Genomic DNA, 14440 nt, shown 5'->3' with positions numbered 1-14440 from the left:
GCTCCCTGTGCACTACAGAATTAATTTTAAGCTCCTGTTATTTGTCTTTAAATGCTTGAACAACTTGGCCCCACCATATCTATCTGAGCTGCTTCAGCCTTACTGCCCGCCCCGATCCCTAAGATCAGCTGATCAGTTCCTGCTGACAGTCCCTGAAACTAGGCTGAAACTCAGAGGTGACAGAGCATTTGCTGTTGCTGCTCCCAAGCTCTGGAACAATTTACCCCTGAGTGTCAGACAGGCCTCCTCTCTTCCTGTTTTTAAATCTCTTTTAAAAACACACTTTTATTCTTTGGCTTTTAACACACTGTGATTTTTGTCTTGTTTGGCACCTTAAAACATACCTGCTGTGAACCCGTATGTGTCTTTGTATTTCCTTCTTACTGTTTTAATCTATTGTACAGCACTTTGGTTACCCCTGTGATTTTTTTTAAATGTGCTATAGAAAAAAAGTTGATTGATTGATTCAGGGGTGGAAATTAAAAATGTTCTCTACTAGCCACTGTGGCTGGTGGAGAATTTTTTTACCAGCCACTCAAACATTTTACCATCCACTACTTACCACTAGCCGCTCAACTTGGCGGCACAAAAATAACGACATACAGGTCAGTATAAATAGAATTTTTTCTCTGTTCAAATTGCAAACCTGCTACAGTGGCTGGTGCGTTCTTCAGATTTACACGCCACTTCAAACATTTACCTGCATTTGGCTAGTGGCAGGTGCCAATTTTTAAGAAACATATATGCTGCAATCCAGAATATAGACAAAAGCAAAAACATACAACCAACAAAACAAATGCAAAGGAAAAATGCATCAAATAAGTAAAGCTGCAAACTCTTTCCACAAAACGGAAGTGCACCAGACTACTAGGGGGACTCGAGGTTTGATATTGGACATTCACACTGCAAGCATCTGTCGTTGTCTTCCTTCTATTTGACCCGGTGTTGGCAGTGAGGTTTCAGTCAGACACAGAGGTCATTTAATTTAATTTTTGTTTTTTAAGTGTCATTGGACACAGCTCCTGCTTTGGGTATACAGGGACTGGGTAGCCCTCAAAAGCAACCCAGGCACCCCATACTCCCAACAGCACCCCCACAGAATGCCAAAGAAAGAGTTGTGTCTTGGCGGAGTTGAGCTCGTTCTAAGTGTGGGTTGGACGCCACCAGGGCTGTCCCTTGTATCAAATCATGTTTGTGGAGTTCATGGACAGGATCTTGAGGCGCAGACATGGAGAGGAGTGTGTCTGGTTTGGGAACCTCAGGGTCTCGTCTCTGCTTTTTGCAGATGATGTGGTTCTGTTGGCATATTCAGGCTGTGACCTTGAGCACACACTGTGATGGTTTGCAGCCGAGTATGAAGCAGTTGGGATGAGACCCTAAGTCCAAGCCATGGTTCTCAACCGGAAGCAGGTGGAATGCTCCCTCCAGGTCTTGTTCAGAAGTGGGATGGAGCGGGAGATGGATCAACAAATCAGTGCCTCGTCATCATGTCCAACGGGAAGAAACCTCAGGGGAGACCCAGTACTCGCTGGAGGGATTATGTATCCTCTCTGGCCTGGGAATGCTTTTGGATCCCCCAGGAGGAGCTGGAGAGTGTCGCTTGGGAAAGGGATGTATGGATTTTTCTCCTGGACCTGTTGAACCTGCGCCCTGACACAGATAAGCGGTAGAAGATAGATGGATAGTGTCATTGGTTCGGTAATTTGTTGATGGTCCTTAAGTAAACCACTGTGTATAGGAGGAGGGAGCACACAAAGGCTGACTGAATCCTCACTGTCAGCACTGGGTCAAATGTCAGGAAGGCACCAATGAATCAGTGGAGCATGAATATCCAACTCTGAGTGCCCCTAGTGGTCTGCTGAACTTTCATTTTGTGGAGTGAGTTTGCTGCTTTTTTACTTGCTGGTGTTTTCTGGGTTTTAAGCGTTTTTGGTATTTGCTGAATTTTATTTTTTCCATGTTTTGTTGGTTGTATATTTATGCTTCTGTCCATTTTCTGTGAATGCAGCATTTTACTTTTGCAGTGTTTTTCGGTTGAATTTCTTTTTTTGTGGTTGTGTTTTATAGTTTGCATCATTCGTGTGTTTTCAGGGCATTTTGCCATTTAGCTGTTTGCTGAGCATTTGCACTTGTCAGCCACCATAATTCTGTGACATGACTGTATTTTTATGAAAAAACAATATATATTTTTTTAAATTTTCTTTATTATGTATGTAATTGTTAGAAATCACATTAAAGCAATAACAATCACAAGATTCAGAATGCTCCAACTATACAAAAACCAGGTCATTTATGGCCCTTTACAACCACACAGTGACTTTTCAAGTATGTTATATTAGATAAGTTGCACACTTTGATCTTGATGAGTGAGTCTTAACTGGTCTCTTCAGCTGCAATCTTTAATCTGCCACATATTCCTTTCCACTCTTCAATTTGACAAACACGATTTGAAGTGAAGCCTCCCACACAAACAGCTAGCGGTGAGCTGCAAGTGGCTGAGGGAGATATATCCCACTCTGAGTTTACACGTTAGGCAATCTCCAACAGCAGCGGCAGACAGTCCACTCATCTACTCCAGGCACAGAAATGACACCAGAGGTAAGGAAACAGCTTGTGAGCTGGTTTAGAGTTAGCAGGTGAAGTTAGAGGGCATTGATCTCAGACTGGAAGTCAGACTGTGGGTGACAGTTAACCTCTTTGCAATGACTCTTGCAGCCACTTTGAGTCATTTGGCTGTGTAAGCCGAGGCCTCCTTCTCCAGGATCTGGGTGAAGCGATGGTTAAGGAAGAGAAGCTGCCCGTGAGAGAGCAGGCGGCTGAGTAGAACATCAATACGGTTGCTTTTCAGCAATACCTGCAGGAAAAGTAGACAATATTTTATGACTGCAGTGTTTTTCATTGCAAAGCAAGTAGTTAAAACAAAAAAATAAAAAACAAGTGAAAACTGATGAAAACTAAACCATCCCTCTTGTCACAGTGGGTCTGTTTCATGACAGACCTAAAAGAGAAGGACAAGTACCATCAACAAAAGCTTTGTCCACTTCTGCTGCTGTGAAAGTTGGTTGCTGCACTTATATGATTTGTAGAAAAGCAGTTTCCTCAGTGAAATAAAGAGAAAAGAAAAAAAAAAATCTGATTTGTATACTATATAAATGTAGACAAAAAAATAGCAACATGCATATGTACCAGGGTTTCCCCCAGTGTATGATAAGCCTGGCGAGCCTATGATTAGTCCTATGATGGGCAAATCCCAACTAAAGCAAATAAGCAAAGAAATCAATGAAAGTCAAACTAAATGCTTTAGGTTTAAACATTCTCTCTGTATCACAGCCAGAAACACAACAGTTCTTCCTCCTGAATACGTGCAGCCATATTTGATGTGACAACATCTGTTCTCTTTTTACCGTATTTCCACTGGTTACGTAGCATACTGTCCCGTCTTTTCGGAGAATACTGCACCAGCGTAAGCACCAAGTATAAACGCCTACACTGCGTGCTCAGGTCCGCGTGCTGTTCGCGGAGCCCTGAGACCGAGCCTCCTTCAGCTACCGCTGGAGTTAGCATGTTGTCAGAGCCACAGCAATAAACATGGAATGAGTGAGTTTAACCAAAAATAGTTAGTTGAACCGAAATCCAGCAGGTGGTTTACAAGACTGAATTCGGTAAGCATGTTTTATACTTAGTGAAAATATTATCCTTGTTTATCAGTAAAATGATGCTATTAGATTCAGCATTAGATATGTTTTGTTGTTCCATGTAGTGATCCAACATGCAGCCTGTGCCACAAAAAGCACAGTACAGTACAGCATCTGTCTGTTTGTCAGAGTTCTCTGTTGTTATTCATTGGCCTTGACCTGAGACGTGTGTTGGTGCTTTGTTTGCACTTTTTCATTTATGTTAATTCAATTTATTTGTAAATGTGACTTAAATTACGATTTAAATTAGGTGCAATCAATTAGTGTTTATTTTAAATGTATTTTTGTTTTAAAAAGTATTGCAAAAGTGCCTTTTTTTAAAACTCTAGTTGTGTAAATATTTGTCACAAATATCTTACAATATCAAATAATAAATAGCCATATTTTTGATTTTCTGTCAACTTTAATCATTTTGTTTACTAAATCACGGTCGGCCGGCGATCGGCCACCTACCACCGGGCTTAGCCTCTTTTCTGGGGGAAACCCTGCACTCTGCACTGTTGTTTATATTTAGTTAGGTGCTTTTAGCATTTGGAAACTGCTTCCTTGATTGTACGTCTAGTTCAAGGATTTGCAGCATTTATGTTTAAAAGAGCCATTTTTTAACCATCTTTCCAATGAAATAAAGTTTGTTAAGAGCCACAAAAAAAAAAATTACATACTTAAATATGTTTCTTTGAAATATTGTTTATATAAAAAAATACAATTTGTATTCATTTAAGTAAAATTGTGCCTGTTATTTTTTGTGTTAAGACAAAAAGTGCCTTATAGGTCTACACAAGGAAATTACTATTTCTTTAGAATAATGCAAATTTGTTTGAGTATTCACATATTTTAAAAAAGGGTAAAAAAGCCATCTTTAAGATAAATTTAGAACTTACCTGCAACATAAAACGTGAGATTAATTTGTAATTCAGTTTTGTTTTTGGTTTGTATTTTTTCCAAATACAAGACCACAGCTTCATTTACATAATAGAATCAGGTTTGTTAGGGCAGGGCTTTTTCTATATTTTTCACTTGATTATTACAAACTAGCTCCATTTAGCTGCTCATCTGGAAGTTGCCCTCCCAGCGCCTGGTCTGGAAGATCACCCAGGACTTCAAGACTGACCTGTGTTTCCAGAGCTCGGCCGTCATGGCTCCGCAAGAGGCCAGCGAGGCTCACCTGGTGGAGCTATTTGAGGACACCAGGACTGAGGACACATCGGGACAGACCGCTACGAGAGATCCTTCTTGCCTACAGTAATCATCATCTATAACAACTCTTTGACGAAACCAGGATTATGAGCTACAACAACATTTAATTTTCCTTTGGGATAAATAAACTATTTTTGAATTGAATTGAAATAATTAGCTTGACAGTAAAACTAATCACTATTTTTTTAAATACATTCTGCTGAAAACTTAAACAGTCATATTTATCCAATTTTGGTACTTAAAAGGTGAGATGGTACATACACACTGGTTGTAGAATTGGATGTATCCTACAGCAGAGTGTGACCAAGCTGGTGAGCTGTTAAACAATTCTGTTCCTACTTGTATTGCAGTGTCATTCTGATGCAAAAATTCCAATCACATATTGCAATCAATTTGAACAATTAAACTTCTAAAAGTATCAATTCCTATTGTCTTTTGAAATATAAATATAACTCACATTTATGTCACTTTTTGTCAAAGTTACATGAAGTCACTGCAATGGGCCTGAACACGGATTTAAAGTTTCAGGAGTAGGAGAATCCCCATAAGTTAAAAAAACAACAAAAACACAGGGCCAACGTTGTCCATAACTCTTCTGTTGTTTACACAACTTGCGCTAAGTTTTGGTAGTGCACCCCCCCGCGCCGTGGCCCCCCGCAACACGAGGAGGCTACCGACCAAACTGGCCGGTGTGAACGCGATGCATTCTTTATAGAGCCGAGCAGAGTAGAGCGGAGTAGAGCCGGACTTCTGAATTAGGGTCCGTGTAAAAGAGGCATTTAGAAAACGTAGGACCCAGTGGGTGGTCAGGGATCGACCAAGGGGGATCTGGGGGCCATCCCCTAGAAAAATTAAAAATTTCGAATATCAGAAATGCATTTTCTGGCTTTTGGAACAAGGCTGGAAAGGTGTTTGAAGATTCCAAATTTAGCAGTTTTTGAGGGCAATTTGTGAGAATTAATTTAGCCAAGACAAGGAACTATCCCCCAAGGCTCTAAACCCGAAGTAAGTAATCTTGCAAAATTGAACTGCCTGGAAAACGACACAGTGTTACACCCCCACATCGTCAAATCAGAAGCCTTAGCAGATAAATAAGAACTCTTGTCTAATCAGTGGTGGTGTTACAACAACAGTGCTTGCTTGCTCAAAAATGGTTGGACCCATGGATCAAAAAAAATGATCAAAAACAACCTCAAAGAGGAAAGAAATCACCATTTTTTTGAGAATAAAATTACATTTTGCATCTTTATGCAGATCAGGGATAACACAGGGACTCTTCCAGGCAAACGTTCACAAAATATTTTTGGTTAAACAACAAAAAGGTTAAATGAAGGTTTTATATAGCGTTTTCCACCAACTGCTAAATATATTGTGCCATGTTTATTTATTTATTTTTAATAATATTTCTTTATGACAGTGGTCAGATAATCCAACTATTGTGATAGTTTGTATAATATTCAAATTATGCCAGTGATTAAATTTGCACAGTCTTGTTTTGACAAACCCCTTTTGAAAAAGTACATTTTAGGAGTATGTTAATACACAGTTTGTACTCAAGGCCTATGTGCTTACCTCACTGCCTTGCCCCAGCATGTGCAGGTTCTCTAAGCAGTGTCGTGTCAGGTTTCTCAAGGTTCCCTCAGCCAGCAACAAGTTCTCGTGGGGCTCACAAACCAGTGTGAAGCCCAGACTCTGGACTCCCAGCCACAAGGCACTCATCTCTGCAGTGAAAGGATCTCCTACTCTTAGATGCACCACTCCGCTATCTGCATCCTGCATGGCTACAGCCTCTTCACCTAGCACTGTCTCCACCAGTAGCTGACTCGAAGCCTCCCTGGACAGAAAGATGGCACTCCTGACCTGCCTGAGTAGGAGAAGCACATTGGATGTCAGTGCTACAGGCAGTGGTTCTGCACAAACAGCAAAATACTGAGTAATAATAATAATAATAATAATAATAATATGCAGAAGATTTTTTTTTTAGATTTTAACAAAAACTTTATTCACAATTATCAAGTACACAGCAATAAAAATCACATCAGGATAGGCCTAAAAATGATTTAAATAAGGTGCTTGTTGTATTGCCGTTCTCCCTGAGTAGATACATTGCACAAAACCCCACTAAAGCCCCATAGCTGCAAAAAATCCTCCATATTCCCAGTGAAACTGTGAAAAAAAAACTCCAACCTCAGCCTGGCCTTGATGTTGCACTTCCACAAAGCCACGCCATCAAATTGAGGTCTAGCATGCAGACTGTCCTTGCGAGATAAATAAATAGCCATTTTTGCTTCAGCAACTAAAAAACTTAAATTTGGGATGTTAACTTAGTGGCTCTGCTGTAGTGTACATCATTAATAACAACAGAATTGGTAAAAAAAAAAACTAAGCCATACAGGCTAAACATCCTTATGAAGAGATTAAAAAAAAAAACCATCAGCTGTTCACAATCCATAAAAACATGAAAAACACTCAGACAGACCATAGAAAGGACACTCATTTAAAACCCCTGAGCTAATGACTGATAAAAAATGAGTCTGTGGCAATGGCATCAAGTTGTATCCTCCATTGGAGATCACCAGTCCATATCTTTAATGGAGGCTTGTAGAGGGTCCTCCACTGAGGGATTCGCCCTCCCAGTCTGTCGGCCAACATGCTGACGGCTCGGTTCTGCAAGGTTCTTTTGTTCATGACCTTGACACAGTTTTTATAAAGTATCTTTGGACCGGTACTGAATAAACTGATCTATGGGTCTGTGCTGGATAACAGAGGACCCCTGCCCTTTGTGAAGCCAGGATCCAGGAACAGATCAGGGAATGAGTCTGTCAGGTCTGGTGGGTCTTTCCTACAAAAAAACAGCTGGAGGAGATGCCTCTCTTTAGTCAATAGATTCTTCTTCACCAGGTTCAGGAAGCGCTGTACCAGCCTAGCGGACAAGAGCCCTAGTATAGAACCAATGGCCTGGATGTTGGAAAGGTCCGGTCCAGCTGCCTCCACCAGATGCTTCATAGTTGTCGTTTTTGACTTGCACAGCGCTTCCGACAGTCCCAGTACTGCAATGCAACAGACATCCAGCTTCGACCCACAGACTAAAGACTCTTCTAAAAGCCAATGCAGAGAGTTACGCGTTTTTGATGGATTTAAATTAAAAAGGGCACATAATTTACAAAGACCCTGATAAAACTGAGGTAACCCTTTTAACTTTAAATGGCTGAAATCAGTTAAAAACAGAGAAACATCCAACCCCAGGTTAGTCACATGCCTGAGAATGCAGCTGGCTACGTCCCTCCAGACAATGTCAGGAGGTCCTACCAAGAACTTCTGGAGGAACTGTATACGAAAAGTAGCTGTTCTGGTGGCCAGGTGGACAAGGCCCTGGCCTTCCTCCTCTCTTGGTAAAAACAAGACAGACTGTGGCACCCAATGTAAACCCTTCCAGAAGAAATCAACCATTTCTAATTGTATTTTTACTAGCAGACCTGGTGGTGGATCTAAAACAGAGAGTATTTTTACTAGCAGACCTGGTGGTGGATCTAAAACAGAGAGTATTTTTACTAGCAGACCTGGTGGTGGATCTAAAACAGAGAGTATTTTTACTAGCAGACCTGGTGGTGGATCTAAAACAGAGAGCTTGTGTCACAGCTGCAATGCAACAAGATTATTTAAAACCAGCCTCCTGCACCTATACGACATTTGGGAGTGTAGCCATCTCCTTTTTGCCAACTTGTTTTTAACTTTTTCCTCCACATTTTCCCTGTTCTTTTGTACAATAGTTTTATCTCCCAAATAAACACCAAAATATTTAAAACTATCTTCGCTCCAGTAGAGCAGGACTTCTGCCGCTAGGGCAGCGCCAAAGAGCTGCATGCGGCTCTAGAGCGGCGGGTTGCCGACCCCCGATCTAGTGAAATCAAGGCGTTTTTTAGACCCAATGAACTGGAGGCTTCAAAAACATCCCGAATTAGGTAGATGTTATCTACCATAGACCTGCTGGGGACACAATAGATCTGATGGATGACCTGCTCCATAGCTCCTCTCAGCCTAGTTGCCAGGGCCTTGGAGAGGATTTCCTAATCGGTGCAGAGGAGAGACACAGGGCACCAGTCTTGCAGGTTCCCTTTTTTTCAGCAGGAGAGTAATGACTGCCCTGCGGCAAGACAGCGGGAGTGAACCTGTTACCAGACTTTCGTTGAAGACATCCAGCAGGTCCTTTGCTAAAATGTCCCAGTAGGCTTTAAAAAGCTCTACCGTGAGCCCATCGATGCCAGGAGCCTTCTGGCATTCTCTGAAGAGCTGTGTGGCGCTAATGAAGCCCCAGGGGGTGCTCCAGGTGGGTGTTGGACTCCTCGGAAACCTGGGGTAGCTCACTGCAGAACTCCCAAAACAGCTCCTCATTCTCCTTATACTCGCTTCTAAATAGAAAAGAGTAAAACTCCACAGCCCTCCTCCTGATCTGACCTGGTTCACTCAGTTACTGCCCTGCCCCTGTGTCTGACAGCAGACAGTGGATAAACTTCCTCCGCCCGTGTTTCCTCTCCAAGATAAAGAAAAGGCTAGAAGGAGCATCAATCTCTGTGATGTTTTGGATCCGGGACCTGACCAGCATGCCTTGAATTTTAGTTTCCGATGATAATTAATTCCTTTCACTGGTTTCTCATGACACCGATCCAAGGTTTACCGCTACTCAGACAAAAAAAAAATCATATCGTCCCATACCTAGGGGGCGCTATAGCACAGGACATTGCGTTTTTGCTAATAACTCCTAAATCGCAAGTCTTACACTCAAAATCTTGATGGGACCTTAAAGTTTGGATGATTCTGCATCACTTTTACATTGGCCACGCCCACTTCCGCCTAACTCAATTTTTTGCTATAGCGCAATAAAGGCAAAACCTACTTTCAAATACTACTCCCACATTAAAAGCTGGATCAACGTGAAACTTGGTACATAACATCTGTAAACTGATCTACTAAAGCAAAGCTTAAAAAGTTTTAAAATTTTTGAATTTTGTGCGAATGATACCAAACACTTCAGCGCTAGCTAGCACAAGAGTTAACTATGAATATCTCCGCCAAACTTTAAGATTATGGAAAATGCATTTAGATCCCAATAGTGGATGAGATGTTGCCACTTTTTATTAAATTTTAGGCAGTTATATTGATAGGGGGCGCTATAATTTCAAAAAGTTTATATTTGAATAACTGCCTGACGGATTTACACCAAACTTGGTACAGATGATCAAGACCACACCTTGAGACTATATCTTGAATATTATAATGAAGTGGGCGTGGCTTATATGCTATCTCACATTTGAGCTTTGAACTCAGCCAAATCGAACTATAACTTTGCGGCAATCAACGATCAACTATAGAATTGTGCTCTCTACGTTAGAGGGAAAAGTTGTAAAATTTGATCTCTAGGTGGCACTGTTACAACAGGAAATGCCTTTTTGCAAATTCTTTCACAGCTACTACATGTACACACAGTATCTCAATTCTGGTGTTTTCTGTAAACCATGAGTTTTTACATGAGTTCTGAAAAAAAATTGTAAAATTATGCTAATTAATAGAACATTTGCAAAATATGCTGAACCTTCTTCCGTTAACTCCTCCCGAGGCTCAAAGTCAAATGAAGCGAAATTTCACGTGGTATGTTTGGACGACTGGGTAACCAAACGATGTGAACGGATTTTCCAAAAACATTTTGGTTTATGAAATACGCGTAAACAAAATAAAATCCACCCCCACACCCCCAAAAAACCAGTTTATTGAGCGTAACTTCCAAATAGTTTAAATTTTATCAATACATTTTAGAACAGTGGTGCCTAATAAAGGGTTTCTCTCCATTTTCAGCCTAATCCAACACTAGGGGGCGCTATAAGTAGGCAAAATTTATACTGCCGAAATGGTTGAATGGACTTACATGAAACTTGGTGGGTATCTTCACGGTACAACCCTGAAACTATGTTATCAATATGGTAATGATTGGTCAAACTGGGCGTGGCTTATGTGCAAAAATGTATGTGTAGCCTTTAACATTTAGAAAAGTTCACAAAAAAATCACTTGTTGAATTTAGAGTGCTAAGACGTACAAGTTATGTTCCTTACATGAACCCTAAAAGTGCTCAGACTCTGTTTGGCCGAACGGCTTCAAGTTTGGTACTCTGTTCAGATCTAGCCTAACTACAAAGCACAAGAAATATCGCTCGAATTTGAGCGCCCCCTTGTGGTTAATAAATGAAAACATAAATGCTATCCAACATGGATGGTTTTTATTTTATTTTGGAAAAACCTCTATACTATGGTGGATTGGAAAATTTGGGCAAACAAAGGACATGATAATGATCAACTGTGACTATTTTGAGATTTTTTTGAGACATTCATTTTTAACAAATTTCTGAATATATTTCAGTATGACTAGCACAGCTACGACGAAGGTTAATCTCTTGTACAAAAGTGTGGAGATTTCCCGAAGTGCAAACATTATTCCACATATATGCACACGATGATGTGACAATATTTGGGAAATTTTATGATAAAGTTTCAATTTTTTGCTATTAGCTGGACATCATGAAAATGAAGTTATCAATTTTTCATAAAGAAAGTGTTCAATCCAGGAACATAGAAATAAAAGAAAATTATTCCACATGTAGGCATGGTCATTAGAGAATATTTTGGTAATTTTTGGAAGAGTTATGGATTTTTTAGGAATATTTATTTGGCTCGCTGTGGTATGAAATTACAGTTACCCTTTTTTACTGAAACAGCATTGAAAGTACGGACATGGAGATAAATGCATATTATTACAGATGTAGACTTGATCATCTGAGAAAATTTTGGTATTTTTTGAATGAATAATGGATTTTATATGAATTTATTTCTTTGGCTCTGTGGTATAAAATGGCAGTTAGCTTTTTCTTCCCGAGATTTCTTCAGAAATTATACCATTGCATCTCACAGAACGCTTTTGAGTACGCACCGTCCTGACAACTTCCGACTCGGTCCGCTGGCTGAAAGACGCCGGCGGGACGTCGGGAGCGGAGAGAGGATGCTTGGAACCCGTTGATAACTGCTTGCAGTTCTAGTATATTCTGTAGTTGTTAACTTGTATAAGTTAAAAAACTTACATAAAATATGAACAACGACAATAAAATTCTATCACATTATTAAATCATGTTAGGGTAAATGCAAAAATAATAAGAACTACTCCATAGGTAGGTGTATATTTTCAAAGTGCTCTGGAAATCATTACATTACATTTTAGTGACTCTGAGCCTTTTAGCAGTCACCATTGAAAAGTGCTTGTGTGTTCAAACACCATGAAGTCTGTTAAGAACTACCCAAAGTTGAAAGTTATCAGTTTGGGCTTCATTCATAGAGTGAATGTGCTTTGGACAGTGTGACATAAAAACTGTATGCTGCTGAAAAGCAAAGACGGACAATAATGTTTTTGTGCCTGCAGTGCCTGTTCGTTATGAAACTATCTCATGAGCCATTGGATGAATTTTAATGAAACTTGCAGAAAGTAATCATTCAGTGAGGACCTGAAAGAAAATTAACTTGTGGAGTCAGCCTCATTCATGACAGAGACCACAGACAACCAATCTTAAGAACCAAAGATATGGCTGTAACTTAGTCAATTTTACAAATATTGAGCTAAAGTTTGGTGTGATATCACAGTAGCTGAGACTAATCCCCAACACATATGCTAAGCATTAACTGGTTAGTCAAGATCTTTGTTTAAAATGCTGCCAATACCCATTTAGTGTCAATTCTGTCTGTCTCTTGGCAAAATATAATGGATAGTAATGAAACTTTCAGAAAATAATCCTGAGATGTACATCTACAACTGATTACATTCTAAAGACAACCCATTTCAATATGGCCACCACAACCAACTGATCAAAGAAAACCCGAACGTGGGTGTAATTCAATCAGTTTTACATATATTTTGCTAAAGCTTGGTGTGGTTGTAGCTGAGAGTGATTCACCACACATCGTCCAAGTGTTACTCATTGACCGAGATCTTTACTTAAAACTTTAACATTACCTGTTAGAGTCAGACCTGTTTGTCTGTTAGCAAATGAACCTTGTGAACCACTGCACAAGTTTTAATCACCGGACTAAATGACTAAAACTTACTTTTCATAGTGCACTTACCTCGCCACCACAGATATCTTCTCCTTATGCAGAAGTCTCCTCTCCTCCGGGCTGAGCTCTCGCTGCTGCTCAGTCAGAACCGACTCATCTGGACCGAACACACGGGAGTAAAGCACCCGGCTCTCCCCGGCAGACAGCGCGCTGACAGGGCACACGGTGTGGATCAGGAAGCACCGCACCATATTCTCAAGCACGCAGATAATAATAATAATAATAATAATAATAATAATAATAATAATAATACACTAAACGACGCTTACTTTTTACGAACTATTCCCTTCAATTGCCGACTATTTCTGGCGACTTCCGGGTTTGATCAGCTGACCTTATTATTATTATGTGGTGTTTTTATGGCAGTTGGCAAACAACGGAAGGTGTGCATTACCGCCACCTACTGATATGGAGTGTGGATCAAAATATTTTTATATAATGTTCCTTATATTCTTTTTCCTAACTTTGTTTTTAAAAAAATCTAAATACTCTGTACACTCTTACTTCTTATTTCTTTTTGCAATATATTTATTAGATAACATTTTTCTTTTATTTATTTATTTTATCTAATTCTTCTGTCATCCATCTTCTGTATCATTCATACTTCTGACATACTAAAATGATATGTTCTATGGTTTCTTCTTGTCCGCAGTGCTCACATTAACCTGTATCATGTTTTTGAATTTTATATAATTTATTATTTAGTGCAGTGTGTCCAAATCTAAGTGTGCTCATTAATCTTTCTTCTCTTCTTTCCTTCCTCCCATTCTCATTTCTCCTACTTGTCTCTGAATCCTATATTACCATCTTCCTTTATTATCTTCTTCCCATTGTTTTTTGCCATTTCTCCTTCAGTTTTTTTTTTGTTTGTTTGTTTTTGTTTTTACTATAGACTCTACTTCTCGGGGTGGCAGTGGCTCAGGAGGTAAGGGGTTTGTCCTAAAATCAGAGGGTGGCTGGTTCAAGCCCCTGCTCCATCAACCTCAGCCATTGTGTCCTTGGGCAAGACACCTTGCCTACTGGTGGTGGTCAGAGGGCTCGGTGGCACTGGTGTGATGTCAGCCTCCCCCAGGGCAGCTGTGGCTACAATTGGCTGTCTGAATGACTGTTCTGATGAGTGTTAAGCTTGAATCTGAACAGATTATTGTTTTTAATGGTCTTGCATATTCTACCCACTTCACTGCCAGAACAACATACTGATACTTGATTTGTGATTCTTTTCTTTTTTTAGTATTATATATGTCACTCCTACTTTTTCTGTTATTGTTTGTGATGCATCTGTGTATATCTTCACATAATTATAATAGCTATTTATATAAGCCTGTACTGTGTGTGAATTAAAAACAAACCTTTTGTCTTTTTTCATGTCCATGATTTCTCATTCTTTTTGTTCTCCCAGC

At 39.9% G+C, this 14440-nt stretch overlaps 1 protein-coding gene across 2 annotated transcripts; it reads right to left on the bottom strand.

The window, feature by feature from the left end:
* Positions 1-2186: 2186 nt before the first annotated feature.
* On the bottom strand, positions 2187-13381 carry ap5s1 (adaptor related protein complex 5 subunit sigma 1). Of its 2 annotated transcripts, XM_025002580.2 has the most exons (4): positions 13310-13381; positions 13050-13234; positions 6465-6756; positions 2187-2854 (listed from the first exon to the last, which is right to left on the bottom strand). In XM_025002580.2, exons 2-4 carry the CDS (start codon positions 13229-13231, stop codon positions 2726-2728), a joined length of 603 nt encoding a protein of 200 aa, XP_024858348.1. In that variant the 5' UTR covers positions 13232-13234; positions 13310-13381; the 3' UTR covers positions 2187-2725. The 2 variants fall into 2 exon arrangements, with proteins under 2 accessions (XP_024858348.1, XP_017295873.1); XM_017440384.3 differs by lacking the exon at positions 13310-13381 and having other exon boundaries at positions 13050-13301.
* Positions 13382-14440: the final 1059 nt, after the last annotated feature.

Source organism: Kryptolebias marmoratus, linkage group LG10 (genome assembly GCF_001649575.2).
Source record: "Kryptolebias marmoratus isolate JLee-2015 linkage group LG10, ASM164957v2, whole genome shotgun sequence".
Classification (NCBI taxonomy): domain Eukaryota; kingdom Metazoa; phylum Chordata; class Actinopteri; order Cyprinodontiformes; family Rivulidae; genus Kryptolebias; species Kryptolebias marmoratus.
Note: the sequence above shows the minus strand (reverse complement) of the source record. Positions and strands in the feature narration are given on the sequence as shown.